At 40.5% G+C, this 18030-nt stretch overlaps 1 protein-coding gene and 2 long non-coding RNA genes across 5 annotated transcripts; 1 reads left to right on the forward strand and 2 right to left on the reverse strand.

Annotated features, from left to right (window-relative positions):
- Positions 1-1049: 1049 nt before the first annotated feature.
- On the reverse strand, positions 1050-3282 carry LOC135094446 (uncharacterized). The gene is made up of 4 exons (XR_010263819.1): positions 2162-3282; positions 1927-2083; positions 1571-1775; positions 1050-1224 (listed from the first exon to the last, which is right to left on the reverse strand). It is a non-coding gene; the product is annotated as an uncharacterized LOC135094446 (long non-coding RNA).
- A 2850-nt stretch (positions 3283-6132) lies between these two features.
- LOC135094452 (uncharacterized) lies at positions 6133-11639 on the forward strand. Of its 3 annotated transcripts, XR_010263821.1 has the most exons (7): positions 6259-6335; positions 6954-7077; positions 7662-7866; positions 8685-8858; positions 9965-10070; positions 10575-10734; positions 11279-11639. XR_010263821.1 is itself a non-coding variant. In XM_063994546.1 (6 exons), the coding sequence occupies exons 1-5, from the start codon at positions 6148-6150 to the stop codon at positions 10583-10585; spliced, it is 603 nt and encodes a 200-aa protein (XP_063850616.1). In that variant the 5' UTR covers positions 6133-6147; the 3' UTR covers positions 10586-10734; positions 11279-11639. The 3 variants fall into 3 exon arrangements, 1 of the variants encoding a protein (XP_063850616.1); XM_063994546.1 differs by lacking the exon at positions 7662-7866 and having other exon boundaries at positions 6133-6335; XR_010263820.1 differs by having other exon boundaries at positions 6243-7077.
- A 460-nt stretch (positions 11640-12099) lies between these two features.
- On the reverse strand, positions 12100-14605 carry LOC135094453 (uncharacterized). Its single transcript, XR_010263822.1, has 4 exons — positions 14413-14605; positions 14178-14334; positions 13822-14026; positions 12100-13475 (listed from the first exon to the last, which is right to left on the reverse strand). It is a non-coding gene; the product is annotated as an uncharacterized LOC135094453 (long non-coding RNA).
- Positions 14606-18030: the final 3425 nt, after the last annotated feature.

The raw sequence follows: 18030 nt of genomic DNA on the forward strand, positions 1-18030 counted from the left end.
AACCACACACATTAACAATAATAACACATGTTACAAAAAACTACACCAAACATATTAAGCTCAACATTTTTGTATAATAATTTTTAGAAACATGAATGACCAAAAATGGTTCAAGGATAAAAGAGGAAAAAAATGACAGAACACTACAGCATAACAGTACAAATGGCAGGTGTGTCTCTTTTCTCTTATTCCTTATTTGCAAGGATTAAAGCTGTTACCTTCTTGTTACACAAGAAGTGGGACGGTACAGTTCGCTAAGCTGCCGGTACACGTAGGATGGTGCAGTACCTCGACTGAAATAAAAGAGATTTAAATGGTCAGCAGCCATTATTTAAAGCTAAGTGAGTAGATGTGCAAGATAAACAGGATACAGTAAAATCCCTCTTATCCGGCATCAACGGGACCGCCGACGTGCCGGATACTTGAATAGAAGTGAAATTATGTCCACAGTGACCACCCTACACTCACGCATCTTACCACAACAATGATCAGCTGATCTGATCAGCTGCTTAAGTGTAAGCACAACACACTTCCTTTTTTCTACAACTTTAGGCGTGATGAAGGCGTCAGGCGATAAACAGTGCACACGCGGGACTGAGTCACTGAGTAAACACAGTGCAGTGGGCTGCGGGTGGCGCGAAGCAGTGCGCTGTGGTGGCAAGGGGACGGAGTATGCCTCGCGTGGGAATTTTAATTGATTTTCTGAGTACACGTTGATTTTTTATTGATTTTAAGGCTCGGGGAAAAATGTGCCGGATACTTGAAGCTGCCGGATGAGAGGGATTTTACTGTATAATAAATTGAGTAAGTTGTTTATCTCACTCATAAGTAAAACATAAAGGCCTTTCATTTGATGCATTTAGGATCAGAAGTTTTACTGGGAGATGAAGTACAGTGCTAAATAACAGTTTGTGCATAAAGCTGACAAATACTGATGTCTCCTGAGGTCAGCCCAGGCCCAACAAGGAAAGCAAATGAAAAAATTAAATGAACCCCCAACATCACACCTTGAAAGGACCACACAGTCATATGAACAACACAAACTCACTTGTTAGTTATCAAACTGGTGACATTTTCTGGAGGAACGTAATCTAGCTGAGTCAGCGCAGTATTTACAGACGGCCAAAACTTTGTTCCCTCTGGGATAATAGAAGTGGTGGTTTGGTGGCTTATTTCTTCACAGCCCATCAAGCTAAATTTGTATGTGGGAGTGCACACATACAGCTGAAAATGAAGATTTGTGACAATAAGCAAAATGCACAATTCATGCCATGATTTTCAATATTATATAGGTACTGATCTGATAGTATCTAGCTCCACATGAGACAACAACAGGTTGAGGTTTGAGAAAGGACCATCCAACACTCAACACGAGGAATGTATATCCACCTACATGAAATAAACATGTGGAAAAGGAATGTATCAAAAACTGGAATCAAGAATTTCTGTGAGAATAAAATGGTATGTACTTTTGTGATACCTTCCCTGTTCAATTTGCAACAGTAAATATGTTTCAAATACTGCCCCACTGAAAGAGGTATCAGGATAATGACTAACAAATAAAACTTACTGGAACAGAATAAAACTTTGGTGGTGAGGCAAGAGAGGCTGCACCAACAAAGGTCTCAATGCCTCCGTTGGTCACCACCGTCTCGGTGCCAACGATGACCTTTGATGACCTTGTTGACACGTGACATGATGGGGAACACTGCAGAGTCTTGAATTAATGTTGTCTCAATTCCAGCAGTACATAAAGCTTTTGCCACTGGGTGACCCTGCACAAGTAAAAGATGTATTGAGAACATAAGAACATAATAAAATAAAGGAAGCTGCAAGAAGCCATCACCCCTACATGTGGCAGTCCCTGTGTTATGTATTGTGCACATCAGACACGATGACGTGAAAGAGACGCATAAAACACCTTACATCATATTTAGGGGCACGTTCGGCAACAATAACGTGGAATTTCCTTTGTGTGGCTGCCTTGGTCAGGAAGGCCAAGACCAGTGGACACATTGCACACGTCACAATGACCTCATCATTGTGAATCTTGCTTACACCTTGGGCAGCTATCAATTCTTGGCTGAAATAAAAGGAATCAATATAATACTGGTAACAAACAATGTCAATGTCCCAAATGTCAGTGTAATCTTTACTCTACCTTTGTTCAACCTCAGCTTTCTGTTCACCAATGGCCTCAAGTACTCTGTCCTGCAGCTCTGGAATAACCTCCGTGCATTTTGGGAGATCTCCACATGCAGGGTGAGTCTACTAGCATGGACTGTGAGAGGCTTGGGTACTCCACACCTTGCTTCTCTCCACGTGGTGTGTTGTGTTCGTCAATTACTATCTGCGTGAAGAAGAAAAATAACTTAAATAAATAAATGAGATACACACACACACACACACACGAGGGCAGACAGGCAAAATACGGAGAGAGAGAGAGAGAGAGGCTGTACTTAAGCAATTATATCTTTCCATACCACACACACACACACACACACGCACACGAACGTTTCCCTAAGGGCGTTACATCACTGTGGAAAAATAACTTAAATAAATAAATGATACACACACACACACGAGGGCAGACAAGCAAAATACGTAGAGAGAGAGAGAGAGAGAGAGAGAGAGAGAGAGAGAGAGAGAGAGAGAGAGAGAGAGAGAGAGAGAGAGGCTGTACTTAAGCAATTATATCTTTCCATACCACACACACGCACACGAACGTTTCCCTAAGGGCTCTCCTTGACACACAGAGAAAGGCTGGTAATTCTCTGTTGATCATTAGCTACAGTATGGAAGCCTCTGTTATACTTGGATATCTCTGTGAAGTATTGTTGTTTTTTAACGTCAAATGGTAAATACTTAATAATGATAAGCTGAGATATAACACAGTATTAAGCCAAGCCTTCAATTCACACAAGCTTTTCAATGATTTCACATTACGCCACACAAGGGACGAGACATTGCAGTGCAAGCCCCGCCAGGACAAGTTTGAATTTGGCGCTTCAATCAGTAACATCTAGATACTTTGACAATTACAGTTATAATGGCCTGAGATTTATTTCTACACGCTTATAATTCTTTATATTTAATTTTCTATTAGTTTAGTATAATATAAAAGAAGTTGGTGCTTGTTATTGAAAGCTAAAAGTGTCTTGTGGATAGGTTTGCCTGCGTACTGTGCGGAGCAGGCTGGGACAGACCACACAACCAGACGTCAGACACAAGGCACTAGGTTAAAAGGGTGCCATAAACTGCTGCTTTATTTAACGTATTTTGGCAGAACAAGACAGTGACAGGGGCCGTGGTGGGTGCCTGCGTGTGCTGGTGCAAGCTTGGTGCCTGCCGGGAGGTGCCTGCAGTGCCACAAGGGATAATATTGGTAAGAAACCGGCCCACCACTTGTCCAGCCAGCTAATTTGCACAGTGTGATGTAACAGGCGGTAACTGTGATAGTGTTGTTACGTGTCACCCACAACAACAACACAGGGCTGTCAGGTCAGTGGTTAACCTTACTGTTTATTGTTGAGCCTCGTATTTCATGTTTTTGCACCTGGTTAGGAATATATTGACGTGACCCAGCATTCCACGGTGCCACAAGCGCTCCAAGCCTCCACCACAAAACTCTTACTAATTAACCATGACAGGAATTATAAAAACGTCAAAAAAATACACTTATCTAATGTTATCAGCTGAGGTGGAGGCAGCCTTCCCCATTTGTCCGCCAATATCTGCTTCATTTGTCACTTATTGTAAGCCTAACACGTCACTAAGTGGAGCCACATAACTAGGCTTTCATATCCGCTAGCTAGATATATCTGCCATTGCCTCATTTAGTTACGATGGAAGAATAACAGGCAAAATAGCGGCCGTTCTCTCCACTGACAAGGGCCGCCATGATGCCTGGCTACCTCTGCCAACCTGCTTCATCCTGTGGGTTCCAATATTTTTTTATTTTTTTCTTAACTTCTTTATTCTGCTGGTATAGCATGTTTTTTATGGTTTATAAAAATAATTATTTGCTTTAGAAGTATTTTCGTGGCTTGTGTTGAGTTGTGTTGAATTTTGTGTTGCTTGCCGAAAATGCGGGGTGTTTTTTTAGCAGTATTTTGACAAACTTGATTTTTTATTTCACGTTCTAACTACGTCTTTTGTATTTCTAAAAATTGCTTATGATTTTTAAATTGTTTTTTGGTTCCTGTTGAGAGAAATAAGTGGACTTTAAAAATGGTTTATGGTCCTGTTAAAAGTTGTTATTACAACACTTTTTGTGTTATTGTCTCTCTATTTGAGCTTGTAACTAACTTTTCATTGCTTGAAAAAATAGTTTGTATGTTTTAAAGTGTTTTATCTTGTTGTTGAGTCAAAATAGGTGGACTTTCCAGTGGTTTTTAATCGTATTTAAGTTCAACACTTGGTTTTTACACAATTTCGGTTTTATTTGTTTACTTCTTGTTCCAGGTCACTTTTGATTGTGTAAGATGATAGTTCAGATTTTTTAAAAATTTTTACGTTCCTAAAAATTCAAATGTTGTGGACTTTTCAATGATTTAAATGGTGCCGAATATTTCAACACTTTTTCCATATTTCATTTGGATATTTTTCAAATACTACTCAGGCTAGAGCTGTTTTAATATTGTGAATATTAGTTTAAGTATTTGTCAAGTCAGAATATATAAGGCATTCCAGCCTAGCTCCATTTTTTCGAGGGGTCAATTTCGAAATGAAATCCGTTACGGTACGTAAAATTGCCGTGACGTCACGGCCGCCATCATGGACCAGGGACCTTGATCGGCTCCGCTGTCTCCTCGGTAATATTTATCGTATTTTGCAGTGTTTTCCTGGTGTTTCCACGTCTTTCTAGACTCAGACGTGTAGATAAGACTAGAATGAGTAAGAAAATAAGAGAAAAAGAGGAGGAAAATGAAGGGAGAAGGAATAGAGGAGGTGGTAAGACAGGAAAATGCTAAGAAAACAATATTTAGGTTAATTTTCCCTGCTGCCCTGTCTGTCTTTGTAGTATTTGTCTTCCTTGACAGTGCTTTCAGTGTATTTGGTGTGTTTAGGGGGTGTTGGAGTGTGTCTGGAGGTGTTTATGGGGTGTTGGAGTGTGTGTTGATGGGATGTGGTGATGTTTGAGTCAATATTTAGCGTTCCTGGTGCGTTTTGGGGTGTCTTAGGCTTGTTTAGGAGTGCTTTAAGTGTGTTTTGGACTGTTTGCAATGTTTTGAGATGTTTCGAGTGTATTTTGGGATGTTATGGATGAGTTTGGGTGTGTTGTGTGGATACGGGTGAGTTGTGGCCGCGTTTGTGGGTATTTTTGGGTATTCTAGGTCAGTCTGGGTGTGTTTTGGGGTGTATTGAGTGTGTTTTGGGCCGTTTTCAGTGTTTTGGAATGTTTTAAGTGTGTTTTGGGATGTTATGGATGAGTTTGAGTGTGTTTTGGGTTGGTACGGTGTGTTTTGGATGCGTTTTAAGTCAATTTGGGTGAGTTTTGGAGTATTTTAAGTGTGTTTGGGCATATTTTGGTGCCTTTTCGATGTGTTTAGGATGTTTTTTGTGCGTTTAGGAATGTTCTGGATATGTTTAAGGTGTTTTAAGGTGTTTTAGTGTGGTTGGAGTTGCTTTTGAGGTGTTTTGGTTATGTTATAGGCATGTTGCAGATAAGTACTGGGTCTTTGAGGGTAGAAGTGGTGTGCTTGAGGTAAAATAAAAGGTTCTGGAGTGTTTAAGGGGGGACTGTGATAGTAGAAGCGTGTCAGGGGTGTTATAGCGTGTGTTGTGATGTATGAAGCTTCTAGATGCACGTGTGTGGGATGTCTGGGTCTTTACGAGGTGTTGTGGTGTTGAAGTCCTAGCAGGGGAAGGTACTGGAGGTTGTAGTGATGGGTAGAGGGTAAAAACAGAGGTACACTTTAGGTTAGGTAAGGTTAAGTGTTCATTGGTGTTGATTCAGTAATACGATCTTTTTTTCTTTTAAGATACAAATGTAGAGGGACGAAATAGGGAAGCAGGAAGACCACCACCACCACCACCACCATCACCACCAGCAGTGTGGAAGAAAGTTTAGGCAAGCGAAGAAAGTTGGAAAATTAATAATTAAACGCTTGCTGTCTTTTATTATCTTGAGTATAAAGTGGTTATATGACAATCTCTCTCTCTCTCTCTCTCTCTCTCTCTCTCTCTCTCTCTCAGCTTTGTATTAGTTACCCGTTGACAGAAGTGACAGCCGCGTTTTCTCTTGTCAGATGTAAACAAAGCGGTAGTTTCCTTCCAGCTGGTGATAAAACTCTTTCTCGCTCTTCCTCACTCTCCCACGTCACGGAAGCAGTGTGTGTGTGTGTGTGTGTGTGTGTGTGTGTGTGTGTGAAGAAGAAAACGTTATATTATATCTACGTGTTTAAAAGTTTCCTTCATTTAAGTCCAAAGAGGCTGGCTGGCTGATGCTAAGGAAGGAAGAAAGGGGTGGTGTTTAGGGGTCTGGGATGGAAAGCGAGTGATGTGTTTTGTAGCCTTCAGATAAAAAATATTAACAAAGTTTACACAGTGGGAAAATTTTGGTGGTGAGAGAGAAAATGACTAAAATATTACCTCAAATTTAACCAAACGTGGTGGAGCTTCACACTCCTCAGCTGACCCTAATCAAACCAAGCCTAACCCAAAGAAGCCTACCCTAACTTGTGTCTGGTGCTTCCTCCTCCCCAAGACTGGCTATCTCGTGTCTTAATCCCAAGCTGGCCTAACCAAACTTTACCTAACCTAACCTAAGCAATTCTAACCTAGCCAAACCTTACCTAAGCAAGCCTAACCTAGCCAAGCCTTACCTAACCTAACCTAACCTAACCTTAAGAAACCTAGCCAAACCTAACATAACCTAGCCTAACCAAACCTAACCTAACCTACATCCTCTTCCCACTGCCCCACTTAACCAAACCTAATGTAACTTTCAGAGCAACGGCAACCCTCCGATCCGGCAAGCAAGTTGGCGGCAGCGATGGTGGTGGCGGCGGCAGTGGTGGTGAGGTGGACGGCAGGGACAGAGGGGCAGTACAGGCTGCGGACATCAAGGAGAAGGTGAGCAGGGTGTTGTGTTGGTGTGTGTTGGTGTGTGTTGCTAAGCTGAGATGCAATATTTGTCACTCAACACTCGTGCAACACTGCCTCCATGCACAAGTGTGTCGGGAAAATGATTTAAAGTCGTAAAAATGTTCTTGTTTTACTTTATTTATTTATTTATTTATTTTGTTTTATTTTTTGTATATATAGGAGGGACACTGGTCAAAGGGAACTAAGTACAATAAGAAAAAAAATACTGAGAAAAAATAAAAGATAAAAAAGACCTCACTTAACCTAACCTAACCTAACATAAGCTAACTTAACCTAACATAACTTAGCCTAACCTCTTTTAACCTAACATAACTTAACCTAACTTAACATAACCTAACCTAACCTAACTTAACCTAACCTCTTTTAACCTAACCTCTTTTAACCTAACCTAACCTAACTTAACTTAACCTAACCTAACTTAACCTAACCTCACTTAACCTCACTTAACCTAACCTAACGTAACTTAACCTAACCTAACCTAACCTCACTTAACCTAACCTAACCTGACCTCACTTAACCTAAGGTAACCTAACCTAACCTAACACCCACAGAGGAACGCACGGACAAGCAAGGTGTTATTCGGCAGTCTGATCCTGGACCTGCTCGGCTTGAAGGTGGTGCTGCCTGTGTCTCCTGCTCTCCTCGACTGTTACTCCAAGCACAACACCAGCGGCTTGTATTCCTCTCAGCTCTCCTGTGTGACTTATTACCAGCATATCATCGGTTTCGCTGCGAGGTTCCATTCTGTCTTGTTTGGTAATTAAGTGGGTTTGTTGTGTTTTGTATTGGTTTATATATTTTTAGCTTGTTTTTATTATTATTTTTTCAATTTTTTTATCCTATTATCTATTTATTTATTTTTTGTTTGTTTGTTTGTTTACAGGGTGTGTGTGTGTTTGTTTGTGTTCCTGCTGTTCAATATTGCAGCTTGTTTTTTTTATTATTGTTATTTTGTGTTTTATTCTATTTCAGTGTTCTGAGGGAGTCTTCAGGTGTTTTTGGGGTGTTTTGGGGTGTTTTTGGAGTGTTTTGGGGTGTTTTTGGTGTGTTGTGAAGTGTTTTGATGTGTTTTGGGGTGGTTAAGGGGTGTTTTGAAGTGTTTTGTGGTTTTGTGGAGGTGTTTTGGGATTTTTGGTGTGTTTTAAAGTGTTTTGGGATGTTTTTGGAATGTTTTGATGTGTTTTGAGATGTTTAGGAGTATTTTTGGAGTATTTTGGTGTGTTTTTGGAGTGTTTTGGGATGTGTTTGTAGTGTTTTGGGGTGTTTTGGGGTATTTTGAAGGTGTTTTGGTGTGTTTTTGGAATGTTTTGGGGTATTTTGGGATGTTTTGGTGTGTTTTGGGTTATTTTGAGAGTGTTTTGGTGTGTTTTTGGAGTGTTTCTGGGTGTTTTGGAGTATTTTGAGGGTGTTTAAAGGTGTTGTGGTAGTTTAAAATATATTGTTAGTTTACTTTTTTTTAATTTTTTATTTTCTTATGCATTATTTTATTTCTTATTTATATTGTGGTGTGTTGTCGGTGTGTCCTAACCTAACCTAACCAGCCTACCCTCTCCTAACCTCTCCTCAACCCACAGGCACTGATTGGCGTGACATTCAGCATAGGCTTCACCGTCGGGCACACTGCGGGGGCTGCGTTGTCCCGCTGGGGAAGTACTGGGTGGTTCGCGGCCTTGGCTGTCTACGCACGCACTCTCACTGTGGCTAACATAATATTCTTTGCTGTCTTCTTCCAGGAATCGCTGCCTGAGGTGTGTGTGTGTGTGTGTGTGTCTCATTTTTTTTTTTTTTATGTATATTTTTTTTGTTTTTGTATAATTTTTGCTTATTTTTTTTTTCCTTTCATTTTTTCTTTCTTTGCTTATTTTGTAATTTGTTTGTATTTCCTTGTGTCTCTGAATGTTGTTAAAGAGAGGTGCATTGTGAGTAAAGCATCATTTTCTCTTTCCTTTCCTCATTTCTTTACTTTTCCCTCTTATTCCTTCCTTTCTGTCATCATTACAAACCCTTTCTATTCATTACAAACCCTTTCTCTCATTTTCCTTACCATAAACCATCAAAACATCTTAACAATCTCATTTAAATCACTTTTCTTTTCATTATCATCTGTTTGTTTACATTCTCTTGCTTTCTTTCACTTATTAATTCATTACACTCCTGTTTGTGTGTTTAGGAATGTTTTGAGATATTTTGCGGTGTTTTGGAGGTGGTTTGGGGTGTTTTTTTCAAGTGTTTTGAGGTAAATTGTCTGTTTTTGGGTATATTTGTCTGTTTTTGTCTGTTTTTTGGGTATTATTGGGGTTTTGGAGGTGTTTTTGCAAGTGTTTTGAGGTAAATTGTCTTTTTTTGGGTATTATTGGGGTTTTGGAGGTGTTTTGGGGGTGTTTTTTCAAGTGTTTTGAGGTAAATTGTCTGTTTTTGGGTGTTTAATGGTGTTTTGGGAGTGTTTTGCAAGTTTTTGAGGTAAATAGTGTGTTTTGGGGTATTTAATGGTGTTTTGAGAGTGTTTTGCAAGTGTTTTGAGGTAAATAGTGTGTTTTGGGGTGTTTAATTTTGTTTTGGGAGTGTTTTGCAAGTGTTTTGAGGTAAATAGTTTGTTTTGGGGTGTTTAATGGTGTCTTGGTGGTGTTTCAGGGTTATATAGGGGTGTTTGGGGGTGATCTAGGGTAAGTAGTGTTATCAAGGCTGTAGTGGAAGTTACTGTGGGTTCTCAAAGGGTGTTTCCATGGTGATTCACTTGTATTTTATCCCTTGTACAGTAAAACTCCCTTTCCCTGAGTTGGCAACACTGTTTGTTTACGTTCGCTGTTGTCTCGTCGTGTGTGAGTCAGATTTGTGTCTTGTTCTTCCACCGCAGGGCAGAAGGAGGAGGGACATCGGTGCCAGTTTGACCGAGGCTTGGGAGGTGATCAATCCTAGGGCTCTGTTCTCCGTCAGCTGTGTCAAGGGCCTGGGCAGAGAAGGTGTGTGTGTGTGTGTGTTTGTATGTTCAGTATTGTGTGTTTGTTCGTGTTTGTAGTATTGTGTGTGTGTGTGTGTGTGTGTGTGTGTATACTAGCAAATATTCCCTTATGTTTACTCCTGAAACACACACACACACACACACACACACACACACACACACACACACACACACACACACACACCACCTCCCGTTCCTCCTCCTCCTCCTCTCCCTTCATTCATACACACACACACACACACACACACACACACACACACACACACACACACACACACACACACACACACACACACACACACACACACACACACACACACACACACACACACACACACACACACACACACACACACACACACACACACACACACACTACCTCCCGTTCCTCCTCCTCCTCCTCTCCCTTCATTCATAAACATCTGTCTTTCTCTCTCTCTGTAGAACGCATGAAATTAATACAACTTAGCCGAGTTTACTTCCTCTACCTGTTCCTGTATTCCAGCCTGGAGTTAACGCTGATCTTCGCGACCCACCACAAGCATAGTTACGACTCGTTGGCGCAGGACCGCAAGTTTTCCTTCCTGGGCCTGGTCATGGCAATTACACAGAGAGGGTTTATGCGAAGTGTTAAGACTGGAACTGAAAAAGCAACTGCCAATTAGGTATGGTGTGTTCTGGGGTTTGTGTGTGTGTGTGTGTTGGAGAGGGTTTGTGTGTGTGTGTGGCCGGGAAAGGGTTGCCTGTGTGTGTGTTTTCAAGGGTGTTTTCATGGTTCGAGTTTAACAGGGTGTAGTGGAAGTTACTGAGGTTTTCAAGGGTGTTTTTCATGGTTCTTGTTTAACAGGGTGTAGTGGAAGTTACTGGGGTTTTCAAGGGTGTTTTCATGGTTTTTGTTTAACAGGGTGTAGTGGAAGTTACTGGGGTTTTCAAGGGTGTTTTCATGGTTCTAGTCTAACAGGCTGTAGTGCAAGTTACTGGGGTTTTCAAGGATGTTTTCATGGTTCTAGTTTAATGGGCTGTAGTGAAAGTTACTGAGGTTTACAAAGTATATTTTCAAATCTATATTTTTACTGTGTAGAATTACAATATAAAACAACAGGATTTATCAGTAACAGTTTAAGTAACAATTAGTTTAAGATCATATTATTTTCTTTTCCTTGCATTTAATCATTGTATGCCTGTATCTAATTCATGTTGGTTTCACAGGCACACACCTACATTGTGATGCAGCTCCTTGGAGGTGGAGAGCTGGCTGCCTCAGAGGATCAGGAAACACGAGAGGTTCACAGAGGCTCGCCTCGGGCTTTGGTCGTCGTGAGGAACCTGGTGTCAGCAGTTCACTACTTGCACAGGAAAAGCATCAGTGTTCTCGGAGACCTAAAGCCAGACAGGGGTGAAAAGGGTTGGTGTTGAGGATAGACAGAAAAGAAAAGAAAAGAAAGGAAAGGTAAAAAAAGGAAGTTTTTTTGCATTGATTTTCCATCTGCTTATTTTAAAGAATTTATTGCACGGAATATTATTGATCTCCATCATTTGTATGGCCTTTATAATAAAAAGTATGAATTTATTCCATTCAGATATTATCCTTCTCCGAGGCCATTCTAATCTAAACATCTTTTCACGGAATCTCTTGTTCAAGGATTCTTCTGAAGATTCAGTTATTAAGATTGTGGATTTTGGGTTTGCACATTTGATGCCTGACAAGGAAAAGGATGGCAGCACGAAGACACCGTGCTTCACTGTTCACTATGCAGCGCCAGAAGTGTTGCTGCAAGCTGTGCAGAAGGGAGCAAATGGTACCGCTTGAACATTCATGCACTGGTTGAGTATCTTGTGTGTAATTTTATGATGAAAGGTTTTTAATGCAGGGACGGACAGTTGTTTATAGGCATTTTTACATTATTTTTAGTGTACAACCATCCAAAAGGCATTTAGCTCAGTGTTACTGCAACAACCACACAGTACTGAATGTAGGGTTTCCTGTTTCATTAGAGATTTCTCTGCAGTGGTGTTTTCAATACAAGGAGTGTTTTCTATAGTTATTTTCTTTATTTTGAGGGCTTGCTATAATATCCTGCACAACTCTAAAAATACATCAAATTAACCTCCCACCAAAGCACAATACAGACACTTCCATTGGCTGTAACATTACTGCTAATACTGCAACATTCTTCCTGAGGGGAACCACACACATTAACAATAACACATGTTACAAAAAACTACACCAAACATATTAAGCTCAACATTTTTGTATAATAATTTTTAGAAACATGAATGACCAAAAATGGTTCTAGGATAAAAGAGGAAAAAAATGACAGAACACTACAGCATAACAGTACAAATGGCAGGTGTGTCTCTTTTCTCTTATTCCTTATTTGCAAGGATTAAAGCTGTTACCTTCTTGTTACACAAGAAGTGGGACGGTACAGTTCGCTAAGCTGCCGGTACACGTAGGATGGTGCAGTACCTCGACTGAAATAAAAGAGATTTAAATGGTCAGCAGCCATTATTTAAAGCTAAGTGAGTAGATGTGCAAGATAAACAGGGTACAGTAAAATCCCTCTTATCCGGCATCAACGGGACCGCCGACGTGCCGGATACTTGAATAGAAGTGAAATTATGTCCACAGTGACCACCCTACACTCACGCATCTTACCACAACAATGATCAGCTGATCTGATCAGCTGCTTAAGTGTAAGCACAACACACTTCCTTTTTTCTACAACTTTAGGCGTGATGAAGGCGTCAGGCGATAAACAGTGCACACGCGGGACTGAGTCACTGAGTAAACACAGTGCAGTGGGCTGCGGGTGGCGTGAAGCAGTGCGCTGTGGTGGCAAGGGGACGGAGTATGCCTCGCGTGGGAATTTTAATTGATTTTCTGAGTACACATTGATTTTTTATTGATTTTAAGGCTCGGGGAAAAATGTGCCGGATACTTGAAGCTGCCGGATGAGAGGGATTTTACTGTATAATAAATTGAGTAAGTTGTTTATCTCACTCATAAGTAAAACATAAAGGCCTTTCATTTGATGCATTTAGGATCAGAAGTTTTACTGGGAGATGAAGTACAGTGCTAAATAACAGTTTGTGCATAAAGCTGACAAATACTGATGTCTCCTGAGGTCAGCCCAGGCCCAACAAGGAAAGCAAATGAAAAAATTAAATGAACCCCCAACATCACACCTTGAAAGGACCACACAGTCATATGAACAACACAAACTCACTTGTTAGTTATCAAACTGGTGACATTTTCTGGAGGAACGTAATCTAGCTGAGTCAGCGCAGTATTTACAGACGGCCAAAACTTTGTTCCCTCTGGGATAATAGAAGTGGTGGTTTGGTGGCTTATTTCTTCACAGCCCATCAAGCTAAATTTGTATGTGGGAGTGCACACATACAGCTGAAAATGAAGATTTGTGACAATAAGCAAAATGCACAATTCATGCCATGATTTTCAATATTATATAGGTACTGATCTGATAGTATCTAGCTCCACATGAGACAACAACAGGTTGAGGTTTGAGAAAGGACCATCCAACACTCAACACGAGGAATGTATATCCACCTACATGAAATAAACATGTGGAAAAGGAATGTATCAAAAACTGGAATCAAGAATTTCTGTGAGAATAAAATGGTATGTACTTTTGTGATACCTTCCCTGTTCAATTTGCAACAGTAAATATGTTTCAAATACTGCCCCACTGAAAGAGGTATCAGGATAATGACTAACAAATAAAACTTACTGGAACAGAATAAAACTTTGGTGGTGAGGCAAGAGAGGCTGCACCAACAAAGGTCTCAATGCCTCCGTTGGTCACCACCGTCTCGGTGCCAACGATGACCTTTGATGACCTTGTTGACACGTGACATGATGGGGAACACTGCAGAGTCTTGAATTAATGTTGTCTCAATTCCAGCAGTACATAAAGCTTTTGCCACTGGGTGACCCTGCACAAGTAAAAGATGTATTGAGAACATAAGAACATAATAAAATAAAGGAAGCTGCAAGAAGCCATCACCCCTACATGTGGCAGTCCCTGTGTTATGTATTGTGCACATCAGACACGATGACGTGAAAGAGACGCATAAAACACCTTACATCATATTTAGGGGCACGTTCGGCAACAATAACGTGGAATTTCCTTTGTGTGGCTGCCTTGGTCAGGAAGGCCAAGACCAGTGGACACATTGCACACGTCACAATGACCTCATCATTGTGAATCTTGCTTACACCTTGGGCAGCTATCAATTCTTGGCTGAAATAAAAGGAATCAATATAATACTGGTAACAAACAATGTCAATGTCCCAAATGTCAGTGTAATCTTTACTCTACCTTTGTTCAACCTCAGCTTTCTGTTCACCAATGGCTTCAAGTACTCTGTCCTGCAGCTCTGGAATAACCTCCGTGCATTTTGGGAGATCTCCACATGCAGGGTGAGTCTACTAGCATGGACTGTGAGAGGCTTGGGTACTCCACACCTTGCTTCTCTCCACGTGGTGTGTTGTGTTCGTCAATTACTATCTGCGTGAAGAAGAAAAATAACTTAAATAAATAAATGAGATACACACACACACACACACATGAGGGCAGACAGGCAAAATACGGAGAGAGAGAGAGAGAGAGGCTGTACTTAAGCAATTATATCTTTCCATACCACACACACACACACACACACGCACACGAACGTTTCCCTAAGGGCGTTACATCACTGTGGAAAAATAACTTAAATAAATAAATGATACACACACACACACGAGGGCAGACAAGCAAAATACGTAGAGAGAGAGAGAGAGAGAGAGAGAGAGAGAGAGAGAGGCTGTACTTAAGCAATTATATCTTTCCATACCACACACACGCACACGAACGTTTCCCTAAGGGCTCTCCTTGACACACAGAGAAAGGCTGGTAATTCTCTGTTGATCATTAGCTACAGTATGGAAGCCTCTGTTATACTTGGATATCTCTGTGAAGTATTGTTGTTTTTTAACGTCAAATGGTAAATACTTAATAATGATAAGCTGAGATATAACACAGTATTAAGCCAAGCCTTCAATTCACACAAGCTTTTCAATGATTTCACATTACGCCACACAAGGGACGAGACATTGCAGTGCAAGTCCCGCCAGGACCAGTTTGAATTTGGCGCTTCAATCAGTAACATCTAGATACTTTGACAATTACAGTTATAATGGCCTGAGATTTATTTTTACACGCTTATAATTCTTTATATTTAATTTTCTATTAGTTTAGTATAATATAAAAGAAGTTGGTGCTTGATATTGAAAGCTAAGTGTGTTGTGGATAGGTTTGCCTGCGTACTGTGCGGAGCAGGCTGGGACGGACGACACAACCAGACGTCAGACACAAGGCACTAGGTTAAAAGGGTGCCATAAACTGGTGCTTTATTTAACGTATTTTGGCAGAACAAGACAGTGACAGGGGCCGTGGTGGGTGCCTGCGTGTGCTGGTGCAAGCTTGGTGCCTGCCGGGAGGTGCCTGCAGTGCCACAAGGGATAATATTGGTAAGAAACCGGCCCACCACTTGTCCAGCCAGCTAATTTGCACAGTGTGATGTAACAGGCGGTAACTGTGATAGTGTTGTTACGTGTCACCCACAACAACAACACAGGGCTGTCAGGTCAGTGGTTAACCTTACTGTTTATTGTTGAGCCTCGTATTTCATGTTTTTGCACCTGGTTAGGAATATATTGACGTGACCCAGCATTCCACGGTGCCACAAGCGCTCCAAGCCTCCACCACAAAACTCTTACTAATTAACCATGACAGGAATTATAAAAACGTCAAAAAAATACACTTATCTAATGTTATCAGCTGAGGTGGAGGCAGCCTTCCCCATTTGTCCGCCAATATCTGCTTCATTTGTCACTTATTGTAAGCCTAACACGTCACTAAGTGGAGCCACATAACTAGGCTTTCATATCCGCTAGCTAGATATATCTGCCATTGCCTCATTTAGTTACGATGGAAGAATAACAGGCAAAATAGCGGCCGTTCTCTCCACTGACAAGGGCCGCCATGATGCCTGGCTACCTCTGCCAACCTGCTTCAACCTGTGGGTTCCAATATTTTTTTATTTTTTTCTTAACTTCATTATTCTGCTGGTATAGCATGTTTTTTATGGTTTATAAAAATAATTATTTGCTTTAGAAGTATTTTCGTGGCTTGTGTTGAGTTGTGTTGAATTTTGTGTTGCTTGCCGAAAATGCGGGGTGTTTTTTTAGCAGTATTTTGACAAACTTGATTTTTTATTTCACGTTCTAACTACGTCTTTTGTATTTCTAAAAATTGCTTATGATTTTTAAATTGTTTTTTGGTTCCTGTTGAGAGAAATAAGTGGACTTTAAAAATGGTTTATGGTCCTGTTAAAAGTTGTTATTACAACACTTTTTGTGTTATTGTCTCTCTATTTGAGCTTGTAACTAACTTTTCATTGCTTGAAAAAATAGTTTGTATGTTTTAAAGTGTTTTATCTTGTTGTTGAGTCAAAATAGGTGGACTTTTCAGTGGTTTTTAATCGTATTTAGGTTCAACACTTGGTTTTTACACAATTTCGGTTTTATTTGTTTACTTCTTGTTCCAGGTCACTTTTGATTGTGTAAGATGATAGTTCAGATTTTTTTAAAATTTTTACGTTCCTAAAAATTCAAATGTTGTGGACTTTTCAATGATTTAAATGGTGCCGAATATTTCAACACTTTTTCCATATTTCATTTGGATATTTTTTAAATATTACTCAGGCTAGAGCTGTTTTAATATTGTGAATATTAGTTTAAGTATTTGTCAAGTCAGAATATATAAGGCATTCCAGCCTAGCTCCATTTTTTCGAGGGGTCAATTTCGAAATGAAATCCGTTACGGTACGTAAAATTGCCGTGACGTCACGGCCGCCATCATGGACCAGGGACCTTGATCGGCTCCGCTGTCTCCTCGGTAATATTTATCGTATTTTGCAGTGTTTTCCTGGTGTTTCCACGTCTTTCTAGACTCAGACGTGTATATAAGACTAGAATGAGTAAGAAAATAAGAGAAAAAGAGGAGGAAAATGAAGGGAGAAGGAATAGAGGAGGTGGTAAGACAGGAAAATGCTAAGAAAACAATATTTAGGTTAATTTTCCCTGCTGCCCTGTCTGTCTTTGTAGTATTTGTCTTCCTTGACAGTGCTTTCAGTGTATTTGGTGTGTTTAGGGGGTGTTGGAGTGTGTCTGGAGGTGTTTATGGGGTGTTGGAGTGTGTGTTGATGGGATGTGGTGATGTTTGAGTCAATATTTAGCGTTCCTGGTGCGTTTTGGGGTGTCTTAGGCTTGTTTAGGAGTGCTTTAAGTGTGTTTTGGACTGTTTGCAATGTTTTGAGATGTTTCGAGTGTATTTTGGGATGTTATGGATGAGTTTGGGTGTGTTTTGTGTGGATACGGGTGAGTTGTGGCCGCGTTTGTGGGTATTTTTGGGTATTCTAGGTCAGTCTGGGTGTGTTTTGGGGTGTATTAAGTGTGTTTTAGGCCGTTTTCAGTGTTTTGGAATGTTTTAAGTGTGTTTTGGGATGTTATGGATGAGTTTGAGTGTGTTTTGGGTTGTTACGGTGTGTTTTGGATGCGTTTTAAGTCAATTTGGGTGAGTTTTGGAGTATTTTAAGTGTGTTTGGGCATATTTTGGTGCCTTTTCGATGTGTTTAGGATGTTTTTTGTGCGTTTAGGAATGTTCTGGATATGTTTAAGGTGTTTCCAGGTGTTTTAGTGTGATTGCAGTTGCTTTTGAGGTGTTTTGGTTATGTTATAGGCATGTTGCAGGTAAGAATTTGGTCTTTGAGGGTAGAAGTGGTGTGCTTGAGGTAAAATAAAAGGTTCTGGAGTGTTTAAGGGGGGACTGTGATAGTAGAAGCGTGTCAGGGGTGTTATAGCGTGTGTTGTGATGTATGAAGCTTCTAGATGCACG

Source organism: Scylla paramamosain, chromosome 45, assembly GCF_035594125.1.
Source record: "Scylla paramamosain isolate STU-SP2022 chromosome 45, ASM3559412v1, whole genome shotgun sequence".
Lineage (NCBI taxonomy): Eukaryota > Metazoa > Arthropoda > Malacostraca > Decapoda > Portunidae > Scylla > Scylla paramamosain.

Excerpts from the sequence above, each read along its gene's own strand:
- LOC135094452 (XM_063994546.1), top strand. The coding sequence starts at position 6,148 with ATGACAATCTCTCTCTCTCTCTCTCTCTCTCTCTCTCTCTCTCTCTCT. Across the intron at positions 7,078-8,684 it reads CTGCGGACATCAAGGAGAAG|GCACTGATTGGCGTGACATT; the intron begins GTGAGCAGGGTG and ends CTCAACCCACAG. Across the intron at positions 8,859-9,964 it reads TCCAGGAATCGCTGCCTGAG|GGCAGAAGGAGGAGGGACAT; the intron begins GTGTGTGTGTGT and ends CTTCCACCGCAG.